General features: G+C 46.9%; 1 protein-coding gene across 5 annotated transcripts in view; it reads left to right on the top strand.

The window, feature by feature from the left end:
* The window catches only part of PXMP4 (peroxisomal membrane protein 4), a 225,569-nt gene that overhangs the window by 182,146 nt on the left and 18,325 nt on the right, over positions 1-25,098 (top strand). For 3 of the 5 annotated variants that reach the window (XM_069243927.1, XM_069243928.1, XM_069243932.1), the window contains one exon: positions 8,462-8,527. The exons of the other annotated variants lie outside the window; for them this stretch is intronic. In XM_069243927.1, coding sequence (XP_069100028.1) covers positions 8,462-8,527 — 66 coding nt within the window. The remainder of the gene's footprint in view (positions 1-8,461; positions 8,528-25,098) is intronic. 5 annotated transcript variants of the gene reach the window in all.

Here is a 25,098-nt window from a genome sequence, read left to right as displayed (position 1 = left end):
GGTACTTACACGTTATACCAGGTCCAATTATCCCTTATTAGTGAAATGTACGCAGTGTCTAACCTAGGGGTAGCTGTAGCAGAACAGGCAAGGCTGAACTAGGAGACACGCTAAGCTCTTGCAATACCACTCTAGTCACACAGTATTTATACACAATAAAGACAATACTCAGTGTTACCAAAAATAAAGGTACTTTATTTTAGTGACACAGGGCCAAAAATATCTTAGAGGCAATACTCCTTCTGGATGTGAGTATTGTAAACAATATGCACACTAGTAATCAAAATCAGGTAAGTAAACAGTCATAAAATAGTGCAAACAGTGAAAAACACAATAGATTGCAATGGGCCTAGGGGAAATACAAACCATATACTAAAATATTGGGATGCGAAGGTCAGATTCTCCTCTCCCCCCCCCCCCCCCCCCCTTGGCAGGTGTAGTGTGTAGAGGGGCACTGGGAGTGTAAGAAAACACCAAAGGTAAGTATAGTACCACACCCCAGAGCCCAGGAAAGCAGGAGTAAAGTACACAAAGTTTCCTCAGAACACATTACAAGTCGTGATGAAGAATTCTGCAAGAACCGAGCAAGACTGCAAGCAACCAAAAATGGATTCCTGGACCTGAAGACCTGAGGAGAGAGGAGAAGAAGTCCAGAAGTCGATGAAGAGTCCAGGAAGAACAGGAGCCCCTGCCCGCCTGGAAGAAGGTGCATAAGTGGATTCTCCGGTTGGAAGAAAAGTACAGAAATGCGCCAAAGAAGATAGCTGCGAGTTCCTACTTGGTGCAAGAAATGCCACCACATAGTTGTTGGATGCAGGCTGTTTACGTTGCTGGATTCCGCCAACAAGCCTTGGTTCAAGCAAGTACACGTTTTGTGTCAAAGATGAGCTGGCCAGACCCAGGAGGGACCTTTGAGGGGGCTCTCAGCACTTCAGAGAGCCCTCAGAATACCAGGCAGCACCCACGGGAGTCCCAGGACACGGGGACAAAGGAGTTGCAAAGTGCAGTTGTCGCAGCACTACACAGGAGGATCCCGCGCTGCTCATGGAGCTGAGCGTCGCAGGATAGAGTGCTGGGGTCCTGAGTTACACTGTGCATGAAGAACTTTGGAAGAAGTGCACAGAAGCCCAAGGAGCTGCAGAAGACGCAAAGCACATGGGTACTGTATGGCATGGGGAGGCAAGCTCTTACTGTAGGAGGCTGGCCTGGCTTGTAGTGGGTACCAAGGGGTACTTACACTCTGTACCAGGTCCAGTTATCCCTTATTAGTGTAGAAGAGGTGTTTCTAGCAGCTTAGGCTGATAGAAGGTAGCTATAGCAGAGCAGCTTAGGCTGAACTAGGAGACATGCAAAGCTCCTACTATACCATTGGTGTCATATGCACAATATCATAAGAACACACAATACACAGATATACTAAAAATAAAGGTACTTTATTTTTTTGACAATATGCCAAAAGTATCTCAGTGAGTACCCTCAGTATGAGGATGCCAAATATACACAGGATATATGTACACAATACCAAAAATAAGCAGTAATAGCAAAAGGAAGTAATGCAAGCAATGTAAAGTTACAGTAGATTGCAATAGGAGCAGATAGGTATAGGGGCAACACAAACCATATACTCCAAAAGTGGAATGCGAACCACGAATGGACCCCAAACCTATGTGAGCTTGTAGAGGGTTGCTGGGACTGTAAGAAAACAGTGAGGGTTAAAAAAATAGCCCACCCCAAGACCCTGAAAAGTAGGTGTAAAGTGCACCTACAACCCCCAGAGAGCACAGAAGTCGTGATAGGGGGTTTCTGCAAGGAAGACCAACACCAGCAAAGCAACAACAGTGGGTTTCCGGACCTGAGTACCTGTGAAACAAGGGGACCAAGTCCAAGAGTCGCAACAATGTCGAGAGTGGGAAAATGCCCAGGAAATGCCAGCTGAGGGTGCAAAGAAGCTGCCACCGGATGGAAGAAGCTTTGGTTTCTGCAAGAACAAAGAGGTCTAGGAACTTCCCCTTTGGAGGATGGATGTCCCACGTTGTGAAGAAGCTTGCAGAGATGTTCCCACGCAGAAAGACCGCAAACAAGCCTTGCTAGTTGCAAGGGTCGCGGTTAGGGTTTTTGGATGCTGCTGTGGCCCAGGAGGGACCAGGAAGTCGCCACTTGGATAAGGAGACAGAGGGGGCGCCCAGCAGGTCAGGGAGCCCTCACAGAAGCAGGCAGCACCTACAGAAGTACCAGATCAGGCACTTAGAAGAGGAGTGAACCAGAGTCCACCCGAAGTCAGAAAAGGGAGTCCCACGACGCCGGAGGACAACTCAGAAGGTTGTGCACCGCAGGTTAGAGTGTCGGGGACCCAGGCTTGGCTGTGCACGAATAAAATCCTGGAAGAGTGCACAGGAGCCGGAGCAGCTGCAAATCACGCGGTACCCAGCAATGCAGTCTAGCGTGGGGAGGCAAGGACTTACCTCCACCAAACTTGGACTGAAGAGTCACTGGACTGTGGGAGTCACTGGGACAGAGTTGCTGAGTTCCAGGGACCACGCTCGTCGTGCTGAGAGGGGACCCAGAGGACCGGTGATGCAGTCTTTTGTTGCCTGCGGTTGCAGGGGGAAGATTCCGTCGACCCACAGGAGATTTCTTCAGAGCTCCTGGTGCAAGAAGGAGGCAGGCTACTCCCAGAGCATGCACCATCAGGAAACAGGCGAGAAAGCCAGCAGGATGAAGCGATACAAGGTTGCAGTAGTCGTCTTTGCTACTTTGTTGCGGTTTTGCAGGCGTCCTGAGCAGTCAGCGGTCGATCCTGTGGCAGAAGGTGAAGACAGAGATGCAGAGGAACTCTGATGAGCACTTGCATTCGTTATCTGAAGAATTCCCCAAAGCAGAGACCCTAAATAGCCAGAAAAGGAGGTTTGTCTACCTAGGAAGGAGGATAGGCTAATAACACAGGTAAGAGCCTATCAGAAGGAGTCTCTGACGTCACCTGATGGCACTGGCCACTCAAAGCAGTCCAGTGTGCCAGCAACACTTCTGTTTCCAAGATGGCAGAGGTCTGGAGCACACTGGAGGAGCTCTGGGCACCTCCCCTGGGAGGTGCAGGTCAGGGGAGTGGGCACTCCCCTTTCCTTTGTCCAGTTTCGCGCCAGAGCAGGGCTGGGGGATCCCTGAACCGGTGTAGACTGGCTTATGCAGAGATGGGCACCATCTGTGCCCATCAAAGCATTTCCAGAGGCTGGGGGAGGCTACTCCTCCCTAGCCCTGACACCTTTTTCCAAAGGGAGAGGGTGTAACACCCTCTCTCTGAGGAAGTCCTTTGTTCTGCCCTCCTGGGACAGGCCTGGCTGGACCCCAGGAGGGCAGAAACCTGTCTGAGGGGTTGGCAGCAGCTGCAGTGAAACCCCGGGAAAGGCAGTTTGGCAGTACCCGGGTCTGTGCTAGAGACTCGGGGGATCATGGAATTGTCTCCCCAATGCCAGAATGGCATTGGGGTGACAATTCCATGATCTTAGACATGTTACATGGCCATGTTCGGAGTTACTATTGTGATGCTATACATAGGTAGTGACCTATGTATAGTGCATGCGTGAAATGGTATCCCCGCACTCACAAAGTCCGGGGAATTTGCCCTGAACGATGTGGGGGCACCTTGGCTAGTGCCAGGGTGCCCACACACTAAGTAACTTAGCACCCAACCTTCACCAGGTGAAGGTTATACATATAGGTGACTTATAAGTTACTTAAGTGCAGTGGTAAATGGCTGTGAAATAACGTGGGCATTATTTCACTCAGGCTGCAGTGGCAGGCCTGTGTAAGAATTGTCAGAGCTCCCTATGGGTGGCAAAAGAAATGCTGCAGCCCATAGGGATCTCCTGGAACCCCAATACCCTGGGTACCTCAGTACCATATACTAGGGAATTATAAGGGTGTTCCAGTATGCCAATGTGAATTGGTAAAATTGGTCACTAGCCTGTTAGTGAAAATTTGTAAAGCAGAGAGAGCATAACCACTGAGGTTCTGGTTAGCAGAGCCTCAGTGAGACAGTTAGGCATCACACAGGGAACACATACATATAGGCCACAAACTTATGAGCACTGGGGCCCTGGCTAGCAGGGTCCCAGTGACACATAACAAACATACTGAAAACATAGGGTTTTGACTATGAGCACTGGGCCCTGGCTAGCAGGATCCCAGTGAGACAGTGAAAACACCCTGACATATACTCACAAACAGGCCAAAAGTCGGGGTAACAAGGCTAGAAAGAGGCTACTTTCTCACACTTACCTCCACCATATTTGGACAGTTGGTCAGTCAGGGTCACTTCAGTCCACCACCTGTGTTCCCGGGATCACGTTTGTTGACAGGAGAGGAGTCCCAGAGTACCAGTCATTCGTCGCAGAGAGGTGCCTACTGAAGCAGGGAGTGACTCCATCACTCCACTGGAGATTCCTTCGGTTCTTCTGGTGCAGGGTGAATACAGGCAGTCCTCAGAGTCTGCACACCTTGGAAACTGTTGCAGTTGCTGGCTGGAGCTGAAGTTGGACGTCACAGTAGCCCTTTGTAGCAGTTACAGCGGTTCCTGGAGCAGTCTGCGCTTGAGCTAACGGTCAGAAGCTGAAGCAGAGGATGGAGAGGAGTCTTGGTGGAGTCTTGCAAACCAAAACTGAGGAAAAACCCAGAGGAGAGACCCTAAATAGTCCTGAGAGGGGGAGTGGCTACCTACCCGGGTATGCACCTATCAGGAGGGGTCCCTGATGTCACCTGCTGGCACTAGCCACTCAGATGCTCCCAGAGGGTCCCCACACCTTGGAATCCAAGATGTCTAACGACAGGGACACTCTGGAGGAACTCAGGGCACCACCCCTGGGGTGGTGATGGATAGGGGAGTGGTCACTCCCCTTTCCTATGTCCATTTTCGCGCAATAGCAGGGACTGGGGGTCCCTGAACTGGTTTAGACTGGATTATGCAAGGAGGGTACCGTTTGTCCACTTCAAAGCATTTCCAGAAGCTCTGGGAGGATACCCCTCCCGTGCCTGTAACACATATTTCCAATGGGAGAGGGTGTAAGACCCCTCTCCTAAAAGAAACACATTACTCTGCCTTACTGGGATTGAGCTGCTCAATCCGCAGGAGGACAGACACCTGTCTGTGAGGTGGCAGCAGCTGAGGGTGCAGTGGAAACCTCAGAGAACTGGTTTGTCAGTACTGGGGGTCTATGGTGGAGCCCCCAGGGTGCATGGATTTGGCCCCCCAATACCAGTTTTGGATTGGGGGTTCAATTTCACCTTCATAGACACCTCACGTGGCCATATTCTGAGTTACCATTGTGAAGCTACATATACGTATTGACATATATGTAGTGCATGCTTATAATAGTGTTCCCACACTGACGAAGTCCAGGGAATTGACCATATACTAGAGACTTATGGGGGGGGGGGGGGTCTAGTGTGCCAATCAGAATTGGAATATGGAGTCACTAAACTAAACTATAGTGACAAATTTGGTACAAAGAGAGAGCATAAGCACTGGAGTTCTGGTTAGCAGTACTCCAGTGCCACAGGCAAACAATATAGCCACTTTCTGTTCAGTGTTACTGATATCGTCCTTATTTTAGCTTTTAAGAAGCCATTCAGGCGTTCCACTATCCCATTGCTTTGCGGGTGATAGTCAGAGACAAGGGTGTGCTGTACTCCCAGTATTTGGGTAATGCATTCAAAGATCTCATTAACCAAGTGCGTCACGTTATCCGAGCAGATGGCCTTGGGAATGCCCGATCTTGTTACTACTTCGTTTCAAATGATTTTAGCTGTGCTTTTTGCACCTGCAGCCTAGCATGGGCCTGCTTCTATCCTCCTTGAGAAAGGACAGACTATCACTATCATGCACCTCATAGTGTTACATCTGTTGACCATATCTACAAAGTCAATGTATATTTCTTGGAAAGGACCCTCTGGCCTAGGTATGGATGGTGGTGGTAAGGCTGAAGGTCTGGATGAACTGTATTGTTTACATATAAGACATTGATTTATAAAATAATTAAATAGTTTCAGAAGGTCTGGAACAAACCAGTCTGCTGACATGGCATCTGACAATGTCTATTTAGGGCCATGTGTTGGTAAGTGTAATTGTGTTAATGCTAAATGAATTAGTCTCTGGGGTATCACTAGTTTGCCTGTATCTATATGTCTATACAGAAAATCAGTGAATACTGGGGTACCATCACTCTTCTGAAAACTGCTTCTCTGCCACCTTGTTAGCCCAGAATGTACTCTAGAGGCTACATATGATTAGTCCGTATATATTGTAACATCATCTGGGTACATCAGTTGTAATGTCTGTACCAGGGCGTGTAATTCCTGTGCTTGGGCTGAGAAGTGTGAAAGCAATGGTAAGTGCTGCAGTACTGAGTACATCACATTAGGTAAATTACCTGTCTGTCCCACTATGTCTGCACTTGTGTGTCTAAGTCCTGTCGCCTGATCCATCATAGAAGACCCATCAATATATAGTACTGTGCTTCCTTCAGTTGGTGTCTCTGTACTACACAAGGAACATGTTGCCCTAGCACAAATCATGGTCTGTGCCTTTCAACGATTCTGCTAGAAATTGCGCAGGGTTGACAGAGTGAGCAGCATTGGAAAGTATGACTTCATACCCAGATGCCCTTTGAGTTGTTCGAGTGCTCTTAGCATTCTGTAAATCTGAAAAAGGGGCAGGTTCAACATACAGTGTAGTGGGGCTACCAGCTGTTATTGCTGATGCCTTCTCTGCAGCCTAGGCTGCTGCTGCTAAGGACTGCTCACAGGGAAAATGTCCTCTTATTAGGCTGTCTAGTTGACCACTAAAATACACAAATGACTTATGCCCCATTGGATGTTTCTGTGTATGGACAGCTGTCATAGTTGTCCTGTTTGTATGTGAGAACAAAAATAACTTATTTGCATTGTCTGGTGTTGCTAACACTGGTGCAGAGGAAATGGATTATTTCAAGTCATTGAGTACCTGTATCAATTCTGGTGTCCATAGGCGCTCGGTGAAATTGCCCCTTTAACTATTTGGTATAAGGGCACTATCCTGGAGCTGTAATCAAAAGCCCACTGTTTCACAAAATTTCACAATCCCAGAACTGTTTGCATTTCTTTTACAGTTTGAGGCAGTGGCTGTCTGTGGACAGCTATCACTCTGTCTTCAGTTATCTGTCTGCCATTTGCTGAGACCAGTTGCCCTAGATACTGCACTTATTCCAATGTAAACTGTTATTTTTTTCCTCTCATCCTTGAATCCCTTGTGGCTAAGACTGTTAACAAGTTCACAGTATCTTGGATGCACTCCTTACGGGTGGGGCTACATACAAGTAAATCATCGTACTGTAAAATTGTGCTGTCACATTGAAAATTGGACAGATCATTTTCTATGGACTATGTTAAACACTGACGAGGACTGCCAATACCCTTGAGGTAAACGACAATACAAATATTGTGTCCCAAAAATTGTGAAACTATTCAAATAATTACTCTCTGGATGTAATGGCACTCCATAAAAGGCATTTTCCAAGTCAATGACAGAAAAATACTTAGCATCCTTGGGTATGTTTGTGAAGATAACTGAACGGTCACGAACCACTGGAAATGTTGGTACCATAAAAGAGTTTAAAGGTCAGAAATCCTGGCCATCCTCCAGGAATTCCCATTAGCTTTGCGCATGGGAAAAATCGGTGTATTACATTGTGACGAAGAGGGATACAAAACCTTTTGTCTAACCAACGCTTGTATAGTTACACGTATTCCTTCCTGGGCTTCACAAGAGATAAGGTACTGTCTTACTCTAGGTAGTTGCACAGGATCATTTAGTTTTATTTTTAATGGTTCTGCACTTAATATCAGACCTACATCATTTGGATCCAAGGACCATGGCTAGGATGGCATGCCAGCAAGACAGGCATTCACGTCCTCTATTGTGGTCCTTGGCAATTCAGGGGGCCCTGTCTCCAGCTGTATTTCTGTGTCTACTTCTTCTTCGAACACAATCTCTGTGGATCTCAAATCAACATTAAGCAATATAACTTTTGTTATGTCTGATACTCTTGTCCCTGACATGGTGAATATTATAGCTGACCATCTTCCCTGACAGTTATCAGCTGCTTGCAATACACCAAATGTGCTTGTCATCCTTATGCACATCAATGAGAGTACTAGTACCTCTCCTACTTTAGTTTTTGGGTATTCTGATCTGAACAGAATGTTAGGTGGTGTCTGTAACCCTTTGCTTGTCAGTATAGTTCAGTATTATAAAATGTTATATCCCTGCTTGAATAAGGGACATATTCAAAGGGACCCCTCTTATTTGCGGGTCCCTTTTCTCTGGTGCTTTTCTGAGGCTCATGAGTAGAACAAAGCATTGATCCATCTGGACAAAATGTTACTGTCATATTACATTTATGTAACAGGTTTCTACCCAATAAATTTGCAGACGCCTGAGGGACACAACTATGATTCAGAAATGATCGGATCCACAATTTGGACTGGAACGCCACAGGTATATGGTACTTTCATTATTTCACCTGAAAATCTCTGTGCGGCCATATATTTATTTGAAAGCGGCAATCCTAGGTCTCTGATCCATGATTTTGTTGCCCCTGGGTCAATCAAAAACTTATATTTTTTCCCCAGTATGCATATTTGTGCTGTTAGCTCCTGTTGGTAATTGGAGGTCCTAGATATTACTGGGCACTTTAGGGTCTCAGATCCTGACTGTCATTGTGTACCTAGAAATGGATTGCCTCCTTGTACAATCGTTCTTCCCATCATTTGTCAGGGCATCACCTGGGGTGCAGCCATTTGCACTGATCCCGCAGGAGGAGGCAAGGTCTGCTGGTGAATTTGCTGGTAGCACATCTGTGTTTGCGGCTGTTATTGGGCCGTCACTTGCTGCTTAGTGGGTGCTGTTGACCTAAAGGTGCCTGAGGACCATAATATTAGGTGCCTTGTTGTGGTTGTGCATATTATTGTTTTGCTGGGACTTCCTAAAGCGACATTCTGCTATAAGGTGTCCTTTCCTCCCACAATAGAAGCATGTCATACTTCTTTGATCTCCTCCTCTCATTTGTCCCCTTCCTCTGCCCATACCTTCTTGTTGTAATTGGGAATGCTGCGGGTATGGCACTGTTTGGGCTGCAGGCACCACAGAGGCTGTATACAATGGTTGAGGTTCCACCATTAGAGGGACCGCAGCTTGAACTGCTTGAGTTACAATATTCGCTCCCAATAGCCTTTCTTTTTTGACCTGCTTTTCTAACTTTTGAGCTGCCAGCTTAGAAGCAGTGCATTCATACGTTTCTTTCTCCTTCTTCTCTTTCTTTTTTATATAATGTAAAATAATGCCTTGTATCTCTGCCCAATTCTTAGTTTCAATTGCTACTACAGCATCTAATTTATTTTGTTTATCTTCAGGCAGACCATTCTTGACAATGTGAAAAAATATCCTACAGTTCTGCGGGTTGAACTCCCCCATCCTCATCGTCCACATCTTTTTTGTTTGGTCCATATATTCTAAAACCGTCCCAACTTTTCCCATTGTCTGACTCATCATACCTCCCACATCAGGAATATCTGGATACCTTCCTCTCACCTGATTCCATACGGCCGTGTGTTTACTATTAAATTTGTCACCATCTCTGTTATTACTTGTTAATGTGATCCTATTGTTTGGCTGCCCTGTTGCTACTGTATGGTGAAATATAGTATTAACATTGTCTCCTACAATGTGGCAAGAAGGCTCTTCACATCCCCTATAGCCAATACCATGCCTGGTGTGTGTTCAAAGGCGACTATCCATTTGGATGCTCCTTCTAGTAATGGTGATAATTGTTTTCGTAAGTTCTCCTTATCCATGTCAGTTATGTGTAATTTATTAAAATATCTGCTTGTCCATGGGACAGGTTGCTTTATAAATCTACTTGTCATGTAACCAAATCTACTTGTCCCTTTGGTGCCATGTAGAGCGGCGACAAATTGTCAGCAGTCTCATTATGTAAGGGCTCTGATAATAGCCTCTGTGATTATGTCAGGGCTCCTACTATAGTAGGGTTTGAATACTAGCAAATTCCTTATTTTGCCACCTTTCCACAGATATTGGGGCTGTAGGAGGCAGTAAGCACTAGTTTCGGGGTTGGAATACAATTTTGAGTTTATGCAAATCTACAAACTTGCGTATTTTAGGGCTTTTTGATAGCTCTTCTCTAATCTTTTTCCCATACCAAGAAAGCTCGAAAATGTAATCCTAACAGTTGGGAAAAAAGTAACTGAAGGGAAAGTGAACTTGTTCATGCTCAACAGATTTTTGCACAAGCAAATCAACACATACATATTTGCTTGAGCTTCCATGCAGTTCACAAACATTTTCTAGAAATTTCCGTTTTCTGGCCTACCTCCGTAAACCTGCACTAATGCAAGAATATATACCATGGGTGCCCATTTGTTACTTATTTTAAGAATTGGACCCCTAATTTGGCCTAGCATTAACCAAAACCTCTTGTTTTTATTAAAAGTCTGTCTCTCTCTATCTATCTATGGGCTGGTTTCACTGTGAGTGATAGCATTGTGCTTTTTCACAAGGAGCATATTGGCATACAAAATAGTTTTGTTAAATGCCAAAAACTACTGTAGCAAAAGTGTGCTTTTTGAGACCATAAATATTTTTGCTTTTTGCTAGTGTTTGTTATAATAGTGGGGGCCAGCAGCTCCCACAACAAAGTTTTACAAAAAAAAATGTCAAAATAAGACACTCATTGACAAAACCAAAAGGCTGGCGACCAAGGTTGAACCTACTGGCTTTGCCAATCCATGTTTATTTTTCATGAATCATCCAAGCTGACACCTAAAATCAAGTTCTTGTGATTTCCAAGAGAGTTGCCAATTCCTGGGTCTCGTAATTACTGTTTTCTGACAGTTTGTAAACTTTTGAAAAGTTAAAAACATTCTGGAAAATGTTTGTGAAAGTTTGCCAAAGTTTTTGCAGAGTTCCTCTAAGTTGCCAAAAGGGCTAGGAAACATTGGGTTCTGACTTGGCTACCCTGTACACCCTCCTCTCCACCAATCTGAATGTCCTTTGCAGAGATGGGAGGATCAGGATGGGGGACTCAGCAAAGAATGAGGATCTCAAGAGAGCCCCAAGGGCTTGGGGGAAGGCCCGCAGAGCCCAAACACAGTTGGAAAACGAGATCACCCAGATAGTGGGGAGGATGATGATAATAGGCTCATGGATAAGGGGGGCCATAACACCCCGACCTCTGACATCCACCAGGTGCCTCCTCAATATCTGGCAGGGAGAGGAGCACAATGACATGTCAGAGATTGAGCCAGGAGACCTTGAGGCCCAAGTAACCCCCTTGGAACAAGAGCAGAGGAGACTGTCTTTGGAGGAGAGGAGGGTCATGCTGGGCTTGGAGCTCAAGAGAATGGTGGCAGCAACAAAGACACTGAGATGACTCCAGGAGGTACCTGTGTTTCTAGATTGCCAAAAGAATAGTGCCTAAATATGTCAAGGAGGGTGACATGCATGTGTTGCTGGAAATATATGAGAGAGGTTTCAGGATGAGAAATGTGGGTGCCTAGCACTGGGGGTCCTTAATGTGAATTCTGGTTCCAGTGGTGGGTGGAGATAGGCTTCTGACACAAGAGGATGATAAGGCAGAGTCTTACTCTCACACGTGAAGGCAGCACTAATAGAGCGATTTGGTCTTACCATAGAGGAGTATCGACCAACGTTTGGGGCAACTCCGACATGGGTGGAGTAAAGTAACTGAATTGCTGGATTAGAGGTAACAATGTAAAGGTATATACCTAAGACAAATTGTTCTTCAGAGAAATTACACCAGCATCTGGTAGATTCTAAGTTGTGTAGTTCAAGAAAGTAAGGCAAAAAATGGCTGATGAATAGGTATGTGCTAGGGTCCCCAAGCCTGTGGAGCTGATCCTAAGAAAGAGGTACAGGCCTCTCCTTCAGGCAAAAGAAGTGGGCAAGGATAAAAAGAAAGAGATCTGTATGCCAGAGGGGAGGGGGGCAGGAGTCCCAAAGTCCCTCGGTCCATCCCATCCCCACGGGACGGCGGTACCTGGGAAACAATTATGACCCTTCAAAGGCAGTAGTGTTAGCAGCCAGGACACAATAGGAAAGATTCTGTGTGCACCAAGAAGACACCTATTGTTGACCCACCCAAGGGCATTGCTAGTGTGGGGGTGGGTGTGGAAGTTGTCCCTGGGAAACCAGAGGGTACACTGAGGTCACCTTAGTTTCAGAGAGTGAGAAGGACAGCCTCCAAGCATAGAAATGTACAGCTAGTGGTCAAGAAAGAGTGAGGTGGAGGAAAGGCTCTGAGGAATACAGGCGCCAGCATAATCATAGTAATGGCCAAGCTGGTTTCCTTATAACAAAACATTCTCAATGTGGTGTACCAGATAGTCAGCTCTTACAATGACACAAACTCCCATCCCATGGCAATGGTGGACTTTTAGTGGGGAGGGGCCACTAACCTGAAAATTGTGACTGTCCCCCGCCATCCCAGTGGAGTGTCTGCTCGGCAATGACGTGGAACCTCCTGCCTGGGCAGGTGTGGACAGAAAGGTTTGTGAAGCAATGCTAGACCTCTCTGTGTGGGTGTGTTCGACTATTAGAGAACATGCGTCCTTGCAGGGAAGTCAAGGGACTCTGGAGTCTGGGAAAAAAAAAGACCCAAATCCCTAGTAACGAGAAAGGGCAGGAAGTCTGGTTAGCCAGCTTCCCAAAGTCCATAGGCCCAGAAGGAATGTAACCCTGAGGGGGAGGGTCTGGTGCCTGAAGAGGAAGATGTCCCCTTAAGAGACATGCCAGAGCTGGCAGAATTTCAGGGGGCAGAAGCTTCCTTCAGAGAGGACTATTGCCAGGGGCAGAGAACTTGTCCCACTCTTGACAGCCTGAGGCAGCTAGCTGAAAGTCAAGACATAGGGGATGACAGTGGTACCCAAAGCTATGATGGGAGGAGGGAGTCCTGTACAGTGAAGAAAGAGACCACAAACTAGGGACAACTAAGAGAGTGGTGGTCCCCAACAATACAGATAATTCCTTATTCACCTAGCCCAAGATATCCCCTTAGCTGCCCGTTTGGCACAGACCAAAACCTCGGACAGGTTTATCGACATCTTTTATTGGCCTCAGATGTCAGAGGAAGTAAGAGTTCTGTCCCTTCTGTGTCCTTCAAGAGGGCAAACAAGAATTACGAGGCCAGCCAAGAGGTTATCAAGCACTTGTATGTCCAGAAGTCCTCATTGGTAGATTACCAATCAGGGCAATTGGTGTGGGTTTTGGAAGTGGACTTTTTTTTTTTTTTTTTTTTTTTTAAAGAAGGGGAAGTTACCTATCTGGCAGACATAGGTACCCCAAGGAACCCTCACAGGGTCATTCATGTCAAAATGTTAAGACTCCACCATGACAGAGCAGACATGACTATGTTCATGTTGACAGAAAAAGGGGAAACAGAGGAAAGTGAACCTCACCCTGATTTAGTATCAAGCATTGCCAAAGCTGGCTCAGTGGATGGAGTAGTTCTCTCTTCCGTACTAATGTACCAACAGCAAAGTGACTGTTAAATCTTATTTACACAGTTTTCTGATCTGTTTTCCTTGAGACTAGGTCTCGCAACTTGCTGTACCTGTGATGTGGAAACAGGTGACAGCTTGTCTGTCAACAGCACAGCTTATAGGTTGTCATACCAGGTCAAAGCTGAAGTTGACAAGATGCTAGAGCTTGGGGCAGTTGAGGGCTCTAATAGTTCTTCGACCGACTCAGTGTTGCTGGTACCAAAGTGAAACCCAGAAGGTCAGAAACCTGAGATGAGATTCTCTGTGGACTACAGAGACCTAAAAGCAGTCACCATGACTGATGATCACCCCCATACCCAGGACTGATGAGCTGATGGATAAGTTAGGGGCTTCCAAGTACATTTGATCTAACTGGGTTACCAGCAGATATCCCTCACATCAGGAGCTAAGGGAGAGGTCTGCCTTTTCAAACCTTTAAGGTCACTTTCAGTTTAAAATGTTACCCTTTGGTTTTCAAAACACCTTGCAATTTCCAAAGGCTGGTGAAAATAGTTCTTTCAGGATTGAGAAATTCATAAAAATAAGAACTGTTTTTGTAAATTGTTGTCAGATTTTCTTTTGTGTCTTGTTTCTTTTTTATTTGGCTGTTTTGCTACTTCTAAATGCTTTGCACTTGTTCCTTTGACAAAGCCTAACTGCTTGACGCCACAGCTTCTCAGGGTTAAGCTAAGGTTTTTCAAAGGAGCCTGGGTTGATCTAAGGTGAAGTTGTGAGTTTATTATGCTGTGAAGTTGCACAACCACACAATCTAATAATTCCCTTTCCTCACAACCTGCTATTAATTGTACCCATAGCTAATTGTGAACATCTCTTTGTGCAAACACTGAATGCAAAATGGAGCACAGCTGCTGACTATAACACAGGACAGACCACCTTCCACTACTTCTCCAGTGCCTTTCTGGCAGTAATACATACGGTTTCCAATCAGAACAGCCCCATAAGCCATCCTTTTGCATGGCATCAAATACATTTCAACAATGCATCCCGAGAGCAGGGAATTCATGCTTTGGTCAGCATTCCCTTTGAAGAAGGAACACCTACCATTACTTGGCTAGTTGGATTTTTTTTTTTTTTACTGTGAAGATACACCTAAACTGACTGTACTGACAGCAGACAAATGCCAATCTAAAATCCCACTTTCCACATTGAAGCCTTACATCAACATAGACCTAACTGGACCATGCTGCAATGATTCCTGTGTCTGAACCTGAGTGACCTGAATTTCGCCAAAGCTGGGACTACTAAGCCCGATGCTCTGCTGGCCTGCCATGCTTGCTGCTGAAGTTGTCTATGTGGAAGTCCTTACCCAGCATATAGGGCCCAAAATACTGACCTAGAGTACCAAAAAGCCCTCTCTTCTGCTTAACAGAGACTCGGGATGGCTTCCCTAGATCCATGTGTAATTGGAAGTGAGTGAGCAATGACTCTATCTTTTAAGTACTCTCCCCTGTGTGTCCTTGTTTCGATTGCCCAGCTTTCTAGGTACCTCCTTAAACCTCGTACCTTTTCTAAGCCCTTTAGTCTGCATTTGGCACGGTTTTGAAAACAGGTCCATAACCACCCTTAGTGGCCTGAAAATGTGTCCTAGAGACACATTTGCAGAGTTCCATGACCTTGGTTTGCTGTGCAGAGGCAAAACATCCGGATGGCCTGCTCTCCAGCTGGACAAAGAGCTTTTAAAAGGTTCTAATATCCTTATGTCTGTCTGTGGGTCGACACCCCAGTGTCCACCATGGGTCATAGCCAAGTAGCTTTTGTTACATTGTGGGTCTTTTGCAATTTTATATATTGTGCACTCGACCCAAAGGTATTGGAACACTTTACATGAGGACTAATTACATTACACAAAGATTGTGTAATGATGTAATTTTCATAAGTATAGTGTTCAGCTAGTGATTTTGAACAGCATAGTAGGAATTATGCATTACCTTTGGAGGATTATGACTCTCATTGTTTGTAAGTGTGTTATACTACATGCGGTCTAAAATTTTACCAGAATGCAAGGAGCCAACTTTCCATTGCGGGCTTCAGTGCTCGTCTACCTGAATGAATGCATGAATAATCTTTATTGTACAGTTAATTAAAACCATTACAATGGTGTGCTGTATATTGCCAGCGTAAAAAAAAAAAAAATCATATATAAAACAATGCATAAATATTACACTTATTAAATAAATACAGTATAAAAGGGAAAAAATGTCCATAACCTTGATCTTTGTTTGTCCCCCTCCTGTCTCTTCGTTATATCCATTTCCCTAAAAATTTCTTCTCAGCCTTCTTTAAAATTTTCACCATATGTGAGTTCAGGATGGGGGTCACCTGGTTTTAGGCATGCTATTACTGCTTGTCTGCATGTCCTTAAACCACGTTGATTAAATAGAGATTTTAGCAAGCATTTTTTCTCTTGCTGTAAGGCAGGGCATAGACATAAAAGGTGAATTGTATTCCTCTTCCCCTTATTACATAACCTACAAATTTCATTAGGGCTCTCCTTCCCCCCCCCCATGAATAGTCTTTATTATCACCAGGTAACTTTACTAGTCGAATATACAGAAATTCCATTCTTAGAAGAGGGGACCAGCCTTCTTCAAAATGAAGCTGCTGTCGTAGGCATTTATACTCATTTAGTACCCCCCAGGTATGCAACCTTTTCGATAATACTTCTTGTCCTTCAATAGAGATAGCATCTTGGTTTTGTTCTTTACTACTCTTTTGAAACATGCTACAGATAGGTTACTTTCCCAACTTTCGTGCAGCCTTAAATAATTTTTTGCCTTGTTCAGATAGAGTGCAGCCGGATGCTCACTATTTCTTTGGAGTTCTTGCCACAGAACCTGACACAGTTCATTCCTCTTATTAGTTTTTATTCTATGCCAAGTTTTCATGTAGGCCCCTTTCCTATCTATTGCCTGGTTTATTAGCCCGAACTCCAATTGTATCTGTGCTGGCGATGCATTTGGAGGTAGGCGAAATAGCTGTCTATATGTTCTTATTATACTTGTATTTAGACATTGTGCATCGCGCCCTCGCAGTTCAACACTGCCATACGTTAAGCTAGGTGCTAGTTTGTCTGATATCACCTTTAATAATGGTAAGATGCTAGGGCCGTTCAGGGTTCTTTTTAGGATTGAAAGAGCTATGCGCAGTGTTAGACCTTTCCTTTTTAACTCCTCCCTATGTTGGGTAAAGCACCCCCGTTCATCAAACCGTACTCCCAGGTAGCAATAGGAATGAACTAATTCCACCTGTTCTCCGTTCATGAACCACCTATATTTTTTTATTTATCCTACGGCTACATTCCATTACCTTGGTCTTTTCTACGTTTACTATCAAACCATTTTGCTTTGAGTAGTTTGCTAGCCCTCCAAGTAGTCTTTGAAGCCCAACCTGCATTTGGCTTATCAGAACAACATCATCTGCATATAGCAGATTATATATAATCATCGGTGCATGTGAGTTCACTGCTTTTAGTTCTTGTAAAGAAATGGCTCCCTGTTGCAGTTACCCCCCACTTTTTGCCTGATACTGATGCTGACTTGACTGAGAAGTGTGCTGGGACTCTGCTAACCAGGCCCCAGCACCAGTGTTCTTTCACCTAAAATGTACCATTGATTCCACAATTGGCACACCCTGGCATCCAGATAAGTCCCTTGTAACTGGTACTTCTAGTACCAAGGGCCCTGATGCCAAGGAAGGTCTCTAAGGGCTGCAGCATGTCTTATGCCACCCTGGAGACCTCTCACTCAGCACAGACCCACTGCTTGCCAGCTTGTGTGTGCTAGTGAGGACAAAACGAGTAAGTCGACATGTCACTCCCCTCAGGGTGCCATGCCAGCCTCTCACTGCCTATGCAAGTATAGGTCAGTCACCCCTCTAGCAGGCCTTACAGCCCTAAGGCAGGGTGCACTATACCATAGGTGAGGGTACCAGTGCATGAGCATGGTACCCCTACAGTGTCTAAACAAAACCTTAGACATTGTAAGTGCAGGGTAGCCATAAGAGTATATGGTCTGGGAGTTTGTCAAACACGAACTCCACAGCACCATAATGGCTACACTGAAAACTGGGAAGTTTGGTATCAAACTTCTCAGCACAATAAATGCACACTGATGCCAGTGTACATTTTATTGCAAAATACACCCCAGAGGGCACCTTAGAGGTGCCCCCTGAAACTTAACCGACCATCTGTGTAGGCTGACTAGTTCCAGCAGCCTGCCACACTAGAGACATGTTGCTGGCCCCATGGGGAGAGTGCCTTTGTCACTCTGAGGCCAGTAACAAAGCCTGCACTGGGTGGAGATGCTAACACCTCCCCCAGGCAGGAGCTGTAACACCTGGCGGTGAGCCTCAAAGGCTCACCCCTTTGTCACAGCACCGCAGGACACTCCAGCTAGTGGAGTTGCCCGCCCCCTCCGGCCCCGGCCCCCACTTTTGGCAGCAAGGCCGGAGAAAATAATGAGAATAACAAGGAGGAGTCACTGGCCAGTCAGGACAGCCCCTAAGGTGTCCTGAGCTGAGGTGACTCGAACTTTTAGAAATCCTCCATCTTGCAGATGGAGGATTCCCCCAATAGGGTTAGGACTGTGACCCCCTCCCCTTGGGAGGAGGCACAAAGAGGGTGTACCCACCCTCAGGGCTAGTAGCCATTGGCTACTAACCCCCCAGACCTAAACACGCCCTTAAATTTAGTATTTAAGGGCTACCCTGAACCCTAGAAAATTAGATTCCTGCAACAACAAGAAGAAGGACTGCCTAGCTGAAAACCCCTGCAGAGGAAGACCAGAAGACAACAACTGCCTTGGCTCCAGAAACTCACCGGCCTGTCTCCTGCCTTCCAAAGAACTCTGCTCCAGCGACGCCTTCCAAAGGGACCAGCGACCTCTGAATCCTCTGAGGACTGCCCTGCTTCGACGACGACAAGAAACTCCCGAGGACAGCGGACCTGCTCCAAAAAGACTGCAACTTTGTTTCAAGAAGCAGCTTTAAAGAACCCTGCAACTCTCCGCAAGAAGCGTGAGACTTGCAACACTGCACCCGGCGACCCCGACTCGGCTGGTGGAGAACCAACACCTCAGGGAGGACCCCCGGACTACTCTACGACTGTGAGTACCAAAACCTGTCCCCCCTGAGCCCCCACAGCGCCGCCTGCAGAGGGAATCCCGAGGCTTCCCCTGACCGCGACTCTCTGAAACCTAAGTCCCGACGCCTGGAAAAGACCCTGCACCCGCAGCCCCCAGGACCTGAAGGACCGGACTTTCACTGCAGAAGTGACCCCCAGGAGTGCCTCTCCCTTGCCCAAGTGGAGGTTTCCCCGAGGAAGCCCCCCCTTGCCTGCCTGCAGCGCTGAAGAGATCCCTTGATCTCTCATTGACTAACATTGCGAACCCGACGCTTGTTCTAACACTGCACCCGGCCGCCCCCGCGCCGCTGAGGGTGAAATTTCTGTGTGGGCTTGTGTCCCCCCCGGTGCCCTACAAAACCCCCCTGGTCTGCCCTCCGAAGACACGGTTACTTACCTGCAAGCAGACCGGAACCGGGGCACCCCCTTCTCTCCATTATAGCCTATGCGTTTTGGGCACCACTTTGAACTCTGCACCTGACCGGCCCTGAGCTGCTGGTGTGGTGACTTTGGGGTTGCTCTGAACCCCCAACGGTGGGCTACCTTGGACCAAGAACTGAACCCTGTAAGTGTCTTACTTACCTGGTAAAACTAACAAAAACTTACCTCCCCCAGGAACTGTGAAAATTGCACTAAGTGTCCACTTTTGAAATAGCTATTTGTGAATAACTTGAAAAGTATACATGCAATTGAAATGATTCAAAGTTCCTAATGTACTTACCTGCAATACCTTTCAAACGAGATATTACATGTTAAATTTGAACCTGTGGTTCTTAAAATAAACTAAGAAAAGATATTTTTCTATAACAAAACCTATTGGCTGGATTTGTCTCTGAGTGTGTGTACCTCATTTATTGTCTATGTGTATGTACAACAAATGCTTAACACTACTCCTTGGATAAGCCTACTGCTCGACCACACTACCACAAAATAGAGCATTAGTATTATCTATTTTTACCACTATTTTACCTCTAAGGGGAACCCTTGGACTTTGTGCATGCTATTCCTTACTTTGAAATAGCACATACAGAGCCAACTTCCTACAGTTCTTGTGATAGGTCAGCTAAAAACAAATTAAAAAGATAGGGTGCCAGGACACAGCCTTGCTTTAGTCCTTGGAAAGTATCTATTTTTCTTAACAAGACGGACCCGTCCCCTAACCATATCCTCACGCAAGTATCAGTATACAGGAGCTGTACATCTTTAAGAAGGCTGGATGGAATGCCCAATGCTGTGAGCTTCCTCCATAGTAAATTTCGATTTACAGAGTCAAAGGCTGATTTAAAATCAACGAAGCAAAGGAACATTGGTAACTTCTTTTGGGTTTGTTTGTCCATTAACAAGGATAATGCTAATATATAAGTTTCTGTTCCTATTCCTTGTGTGAATCTGGTTTTATTTAGTGGGACAATCCTTCTCTCCATTGCCCATTCTCATAGTTCACTTAGAAGTAGGCTAGCTAAATACTGTGCTTCTATATCTTGTAACGTAATTAATCGGTAATTTTCTGGTGCATCTCGGTTACCTTTCTTATAAACAGGGTTTATTATAGAACCCCGCCATGAATCTGGTACTATCTGCTGTTGTAGCACACAGTTATAAACTGGGGTTAATACTGGTATCCATAAGTCTGTGTTTGACAAATTCAAAGCTTGAGGAAGCCCATTTGGGCCTGGAGCACCATCCTTCCTAGATTTGTTTTTTTTAAATTGTTTTATTGTAAGCACTGCAAGATGGTACACAATCCAAGAGGGACCAAGGTCCCAACATTTATAAACAATAATACATAATAAGTCAAAGTATATAGGCAACAAATGGTGCAATGGTACATTGTCAGTTGTTCTTTGAAACCGTTGCCATAATGATCATGGTAGTCACAATGATAACAACAATCGGAAAAAGCAAGAGAGAGAACGGAGAGTAGAGGGGAGAGGAAATATGGGTCGGCCTGGGGTTTAGGCAGTACTTCGTGCTATAAGGCATCCTTGTACGGGGGGGCAGAAGAAGAGGGGTGGGGGGGGGTAGACCCTTATATAGGGTGGCGGGAGCTAGGTTATAATGTTGTCTAACCCCTTGGGGTGGGGGGTTCGCTCCTCGCTGTGCTGGTAACCGGCTTGTAGGTAAGTCGCAGCGCCTGCATACAGTGTGTTATCAAATTGCGGTCGGATATCTTTACGGTGGGAAGCGGCCTATCGGAATGGTAGTATGCACCTGGATAGTGAATTGTAGATTGCCGGGATAACGGGTCAATCGGGGTATGATGGTCTGAGTTCCTTAGCTTCTCTCGGCACCGCCATTGCTTGTTACTTAGTGTTCTTATGCCGACTCTGATGTATGGGTCTACGGCCGAAGGTTACTGATAGGAGTGTAGGGGGCCTGGGTCGTGCCCCTGGTGGAGCTGAGGAAGAGAGAGAGGGAGAAAAAAGACAGAGAGAAAAGAAAAAAGAGGCTAATGAGAAAAGAGGGAGAAAGGTAATCCTTCAAGGGGAAAAAAGAGGAGTGGAGGGTGGGGGATGGGAAAGGGAGGGGGAGGATGAAAGTGAAAATGGGGAGGGAGGAGGGAGTGGTGGGTGGTTTCAGGCGACCTACGGACATCCCCCAGTGAGGAAGGGGGCCCACACCTGGTTGAATATTTGGGCTTGGTCTTGCAGGTTATAGATGATTCTTTCATGCGTGGCGATGCGGTTCATCGCTATGATCCATTCTTCCGGGGTTGGAGGGGCAGCCGATCGCCAGTGGCGTAGTATGCAGATTTTTGCAGTGGGTAGCGCTGTGTGTAGCAACCTCTTGTGCGGTCTGGTTAAGTCTGGGAGAGAGGTCGTGTCGTGCAGAAGTATGAGGGGGGGGGGAAGTGGTGCCAGGAGTATCATAGATTCAGCCAGGGTAGAGCCCACCGTATCCCACAGTGAATGGACCGTTGGGCAATCTATTAAGATATGTTTGAGATCGCAGTATGACTCTGGGCATCGCCAGCACTTCGCATGTGGGAGGAGTCCTGTCCTGTGCAGTTTTGCTGGGGACCAGTACCAATCATGTAGGACCTTGAAGAGGCAGAACTTTAAACATGCCTCTCGGGTATCTCTGTCCAAAGCCTCTAGGATGTCTTCCCAGTCTTCCAGGTCTAATGTCTGTTGTAGTCGGGTTTGCCATTTTAAACGTAGCGTGCCTGAGAGGGGATGGGAGTAGAGCTGTCGGATAATTAGGTCATAGAGACCCACCATGACTCCCCTATGTTGCCCCCACTGTTGTAAGTAGGCCACTATGGGTGAAGACCGGGATCCCCATTGGGTAACCTCGGTCCCTCGACAGATGCAGTGTTTGAGTTGCAGATATCGCCACTCTTGGCTCGGTTGGAGATTGAATTCCTCCAGTAGCCTGGGGAAGGATTTAAGCGTGTCATTTTCTAGAATCTGGGAAATAGTATGGATACCAGTCCTCCTCCACTGCGGCCAGTCCAGCACTTCACCGCCTATCCGGAGCCCGCCGCGAAGAAGAGGGTGGGCCCGAGCAGGTGGTGGACCCTATGCCAGGCCGCTCGTGTCGCCTTCAAGACAGGGTTCACCGAACCGATAGATGGGAGATCGTCGCGGTAAGGCCCTCCGAGCCCCCAGCAGTAGTGTCTCCACAGCTATCCATTGGGGTGGGTCCGGTACTCCGGACAGAGTGTGTGACAGCTGGGATAGGTGTAGTGCAAGTGAATAATGCTCTACCGACGGTAGTCCCATGCCCCCGTGGGAGCGTCGGGCTAGGAGTTTAGCGGGTGATAGGCGTGGTCGCATTGACCCCCCCTGCAAATGATCTGATGAGTGTATCTATGTTTCTCAGCGTATGGAGAGGCACCTGTAGGGGGAGAAGCCCTAGAATATAGGTGAAACGGGGCACCGTGACCATCCTTACCGCTTGTACTCTACCGCACATGGACAGGCCCAATTGGCTCCATTTTGCAAAATCAAGCTTCGTCTGCGCAATGAGGGGGTCAATATTGTCCGCCACCATATGCACTAGGCCCGGATTGACTAGCACTCCCAGGTATTTAAGGCGTTTTGGTGTCCAACGGAACGGGAATCCTAGAGAGCTGCTCTTGTAGTCATCCGTGAGAGGGGGAGCGCCTCGCTCTTATCCCAGTTAATGCTGTAGCCGGAGAGAATTGCAAATCCATCGATAATCTCCAGCAAGGCTGGTATGGATCTTTCTAGATCCATGAGTGTTAGTAGGACATCATTGGCATATAGATAGATTTTAGAAATGCCGACCGGTAGTGTGAGACCCGTGATGAAGGGGGAGGAGTGAATAGCCGCAGCAAGGGGCTCCATTGCTAACAGGAACAGGAGTGATGAGAGGGGGCAGCCCTGTTGTGTGCCTCTTCGGATAGGGAAGGGGTCTGAGAGGAAGCCTCTGCAATTGACTCTTGCCGCGGGTTGGTCGTAGAGTAGCCGTACCATTGAGATAAAACTGTCTCCCAGACCAAATCTCTCCAACGTTGTAAACAGATAAGACCACTCTATGCGATCGAATGCCTTTTCCGCATCCAAAGACAGGGCCAGTGCCTCCTCTTGCAGGTCTCTAGTGGCCCAAAGGGTATGGCATAGAGTGCACAAGTGGTTCCTTGAGGTGCGACCTGGTACGAATCCCACTTGTGTGTGGTGGATCAAAGACGGTATGACTTTGCGTAGTCTATTGGCCAGGATACTCACTAGGATTTTGATGTCACTGTTTAAAAGAGATATGGGTCGATAGCTGCCACACAGCAGAGGGTCCCTCCCGGGTTTTGGTATGACGGCTATCATGGCGTTGTTGGATATGGCCCCCAGGGTCTGTGCTGAGCAAGCTTCGTTCAGAGCCGCGTGTATTATGTCAATTGCATCCCTACCTATCCATTTATAAAACTCCGCCGGGAATCCATCCTCCCCCGGTGATTTGTGGTAAGGGAGGTTTGAGATGACTCTACTTCCTGCCTGCTTATTTCCCCTTCTAGGAGGTTGCGTCCCTCCTCGGACAAGGAGGGTAGGTCAATACCCGTCAGGAAAGCTGTACACTGTGCTGGATGTATTCTCCGATGTATAAAGATATTTTTAGAAGGATGCAAATTTGTTAGCGATGGCTTGTGGGTGTGTTAGTATTTCTCCAGAGGAGGCGCGGATGGCTGGGATGGCAAGGGCAGCTGTCCTCTGCTGAAGCTGGGCTGCCAGCAGGCGCCCTGCCTTCTCTCCCTGTTCGTAATGTCTTCCTTGTAGTCTCTGTAGAGCATACTCTGCCTGAGAGATATGCAGCTCGTTGAGGGACATTTGGGCACGCTCTAAGTTTCTGCGCCCCGGGAAAGAGGAGTGTGCAGTATATTGTCTAGTGAACCGGCGTATGTCAAGTTCCAGAGCTGCCTGTTTCTCTCTTCTGTCTCTATTTGCCAGTGCCGCGTCTCGCAAAAGTTGCCCCCGCACCAAGGCCCTGGCTGCGGCCCACATAATTCGGCTAGAATCCACGGAGCCTAAGTTATTTTTAGCGAAGGAGGTTGCGTGGTCCTGTAACTGCAGTTTACCCTGGGGCGAATGGTAGCGATGGACCGAGAATCTCCAAGGTTTACGGCCCGGGGATACAAGGCCCAGGTGGATGGCTATGCAAATCGGGGAGTGGTCCGAAAGGCTGCCCTCCAATATGCGAGTATCGTGGGTGCGGGCCATGAGGTTGTGGGACAGGAGAAAGTAGTCAAGTCGGGATTGGGTACCATGTACCGGTGAGATGAAAGTGAATTCTCGTTCTGTGGGGTGGGTCAGCCTCCAGTGGTCCACTAGGCCATTGTCCGATAATATATCGGTCTGTAGGGCTCTATCTGCGTTGTTACTAACATCTAAGGGGCCCATTCTGTCGAGTATTGGGTCTCTGGTTATGTTCCAGTCCCCTCCTATTACGTAGCGGGATGCCCCTATCTCGGTCAAGAGTGGATTGATTTGTAAGAAAAAGAGGCGTTTCGGGCCCGTTGGTGCGTATATCGAACCCACGCACAGTGAGGAGTCACCCATCTTTAATTTGGCAAACACGTAACGGCCCTCGGGGTCGGTCCATGACTTAAGAACGGTATGCAGGAGGGTTTTGTGCAGTAGTAACGCCACGCCGCATTTTCTTGGGGTGGTCTCTGTGCTGGGGGGGGCGGTACAACTAAACGGGGCGGTGCCCACCCAGTCGCGTCTCAATTTATCAGATTCCGGACCATCTAGATGTCTCTTGTAAGAGGGCAATGTCAGTCTGTTTGGAATTGAGATAGGATAGAACCTTTTTCCGCTTTATGAAGTGGGTAAGGCCATTTACGTTCCAAGATATGATTCGCAGGGGCGGCGCTGGTCCTCTGCTTGTGTCGGACA

The sequence above is a fragment of the Pleurodeles waltl genome, chromosome 7 (assembly GCF_031143425.1).
Source record: "Pleurodeles waltl isolate 20211129_DDA chromosome 7, aPleWal1.hap1.20221129, whole genome shotgun sequence".
Classification (NCBI taxonomy): domain Eukaryota; kingdom Metazoa; phylum Chordata; class Amphibia; order Caudata; family Salamandridae; genus Pleurodeles; species Pleurodeles waltl.
This window is presented reverse-complemented; position numbering and strand designations above follow the sequence as displayed.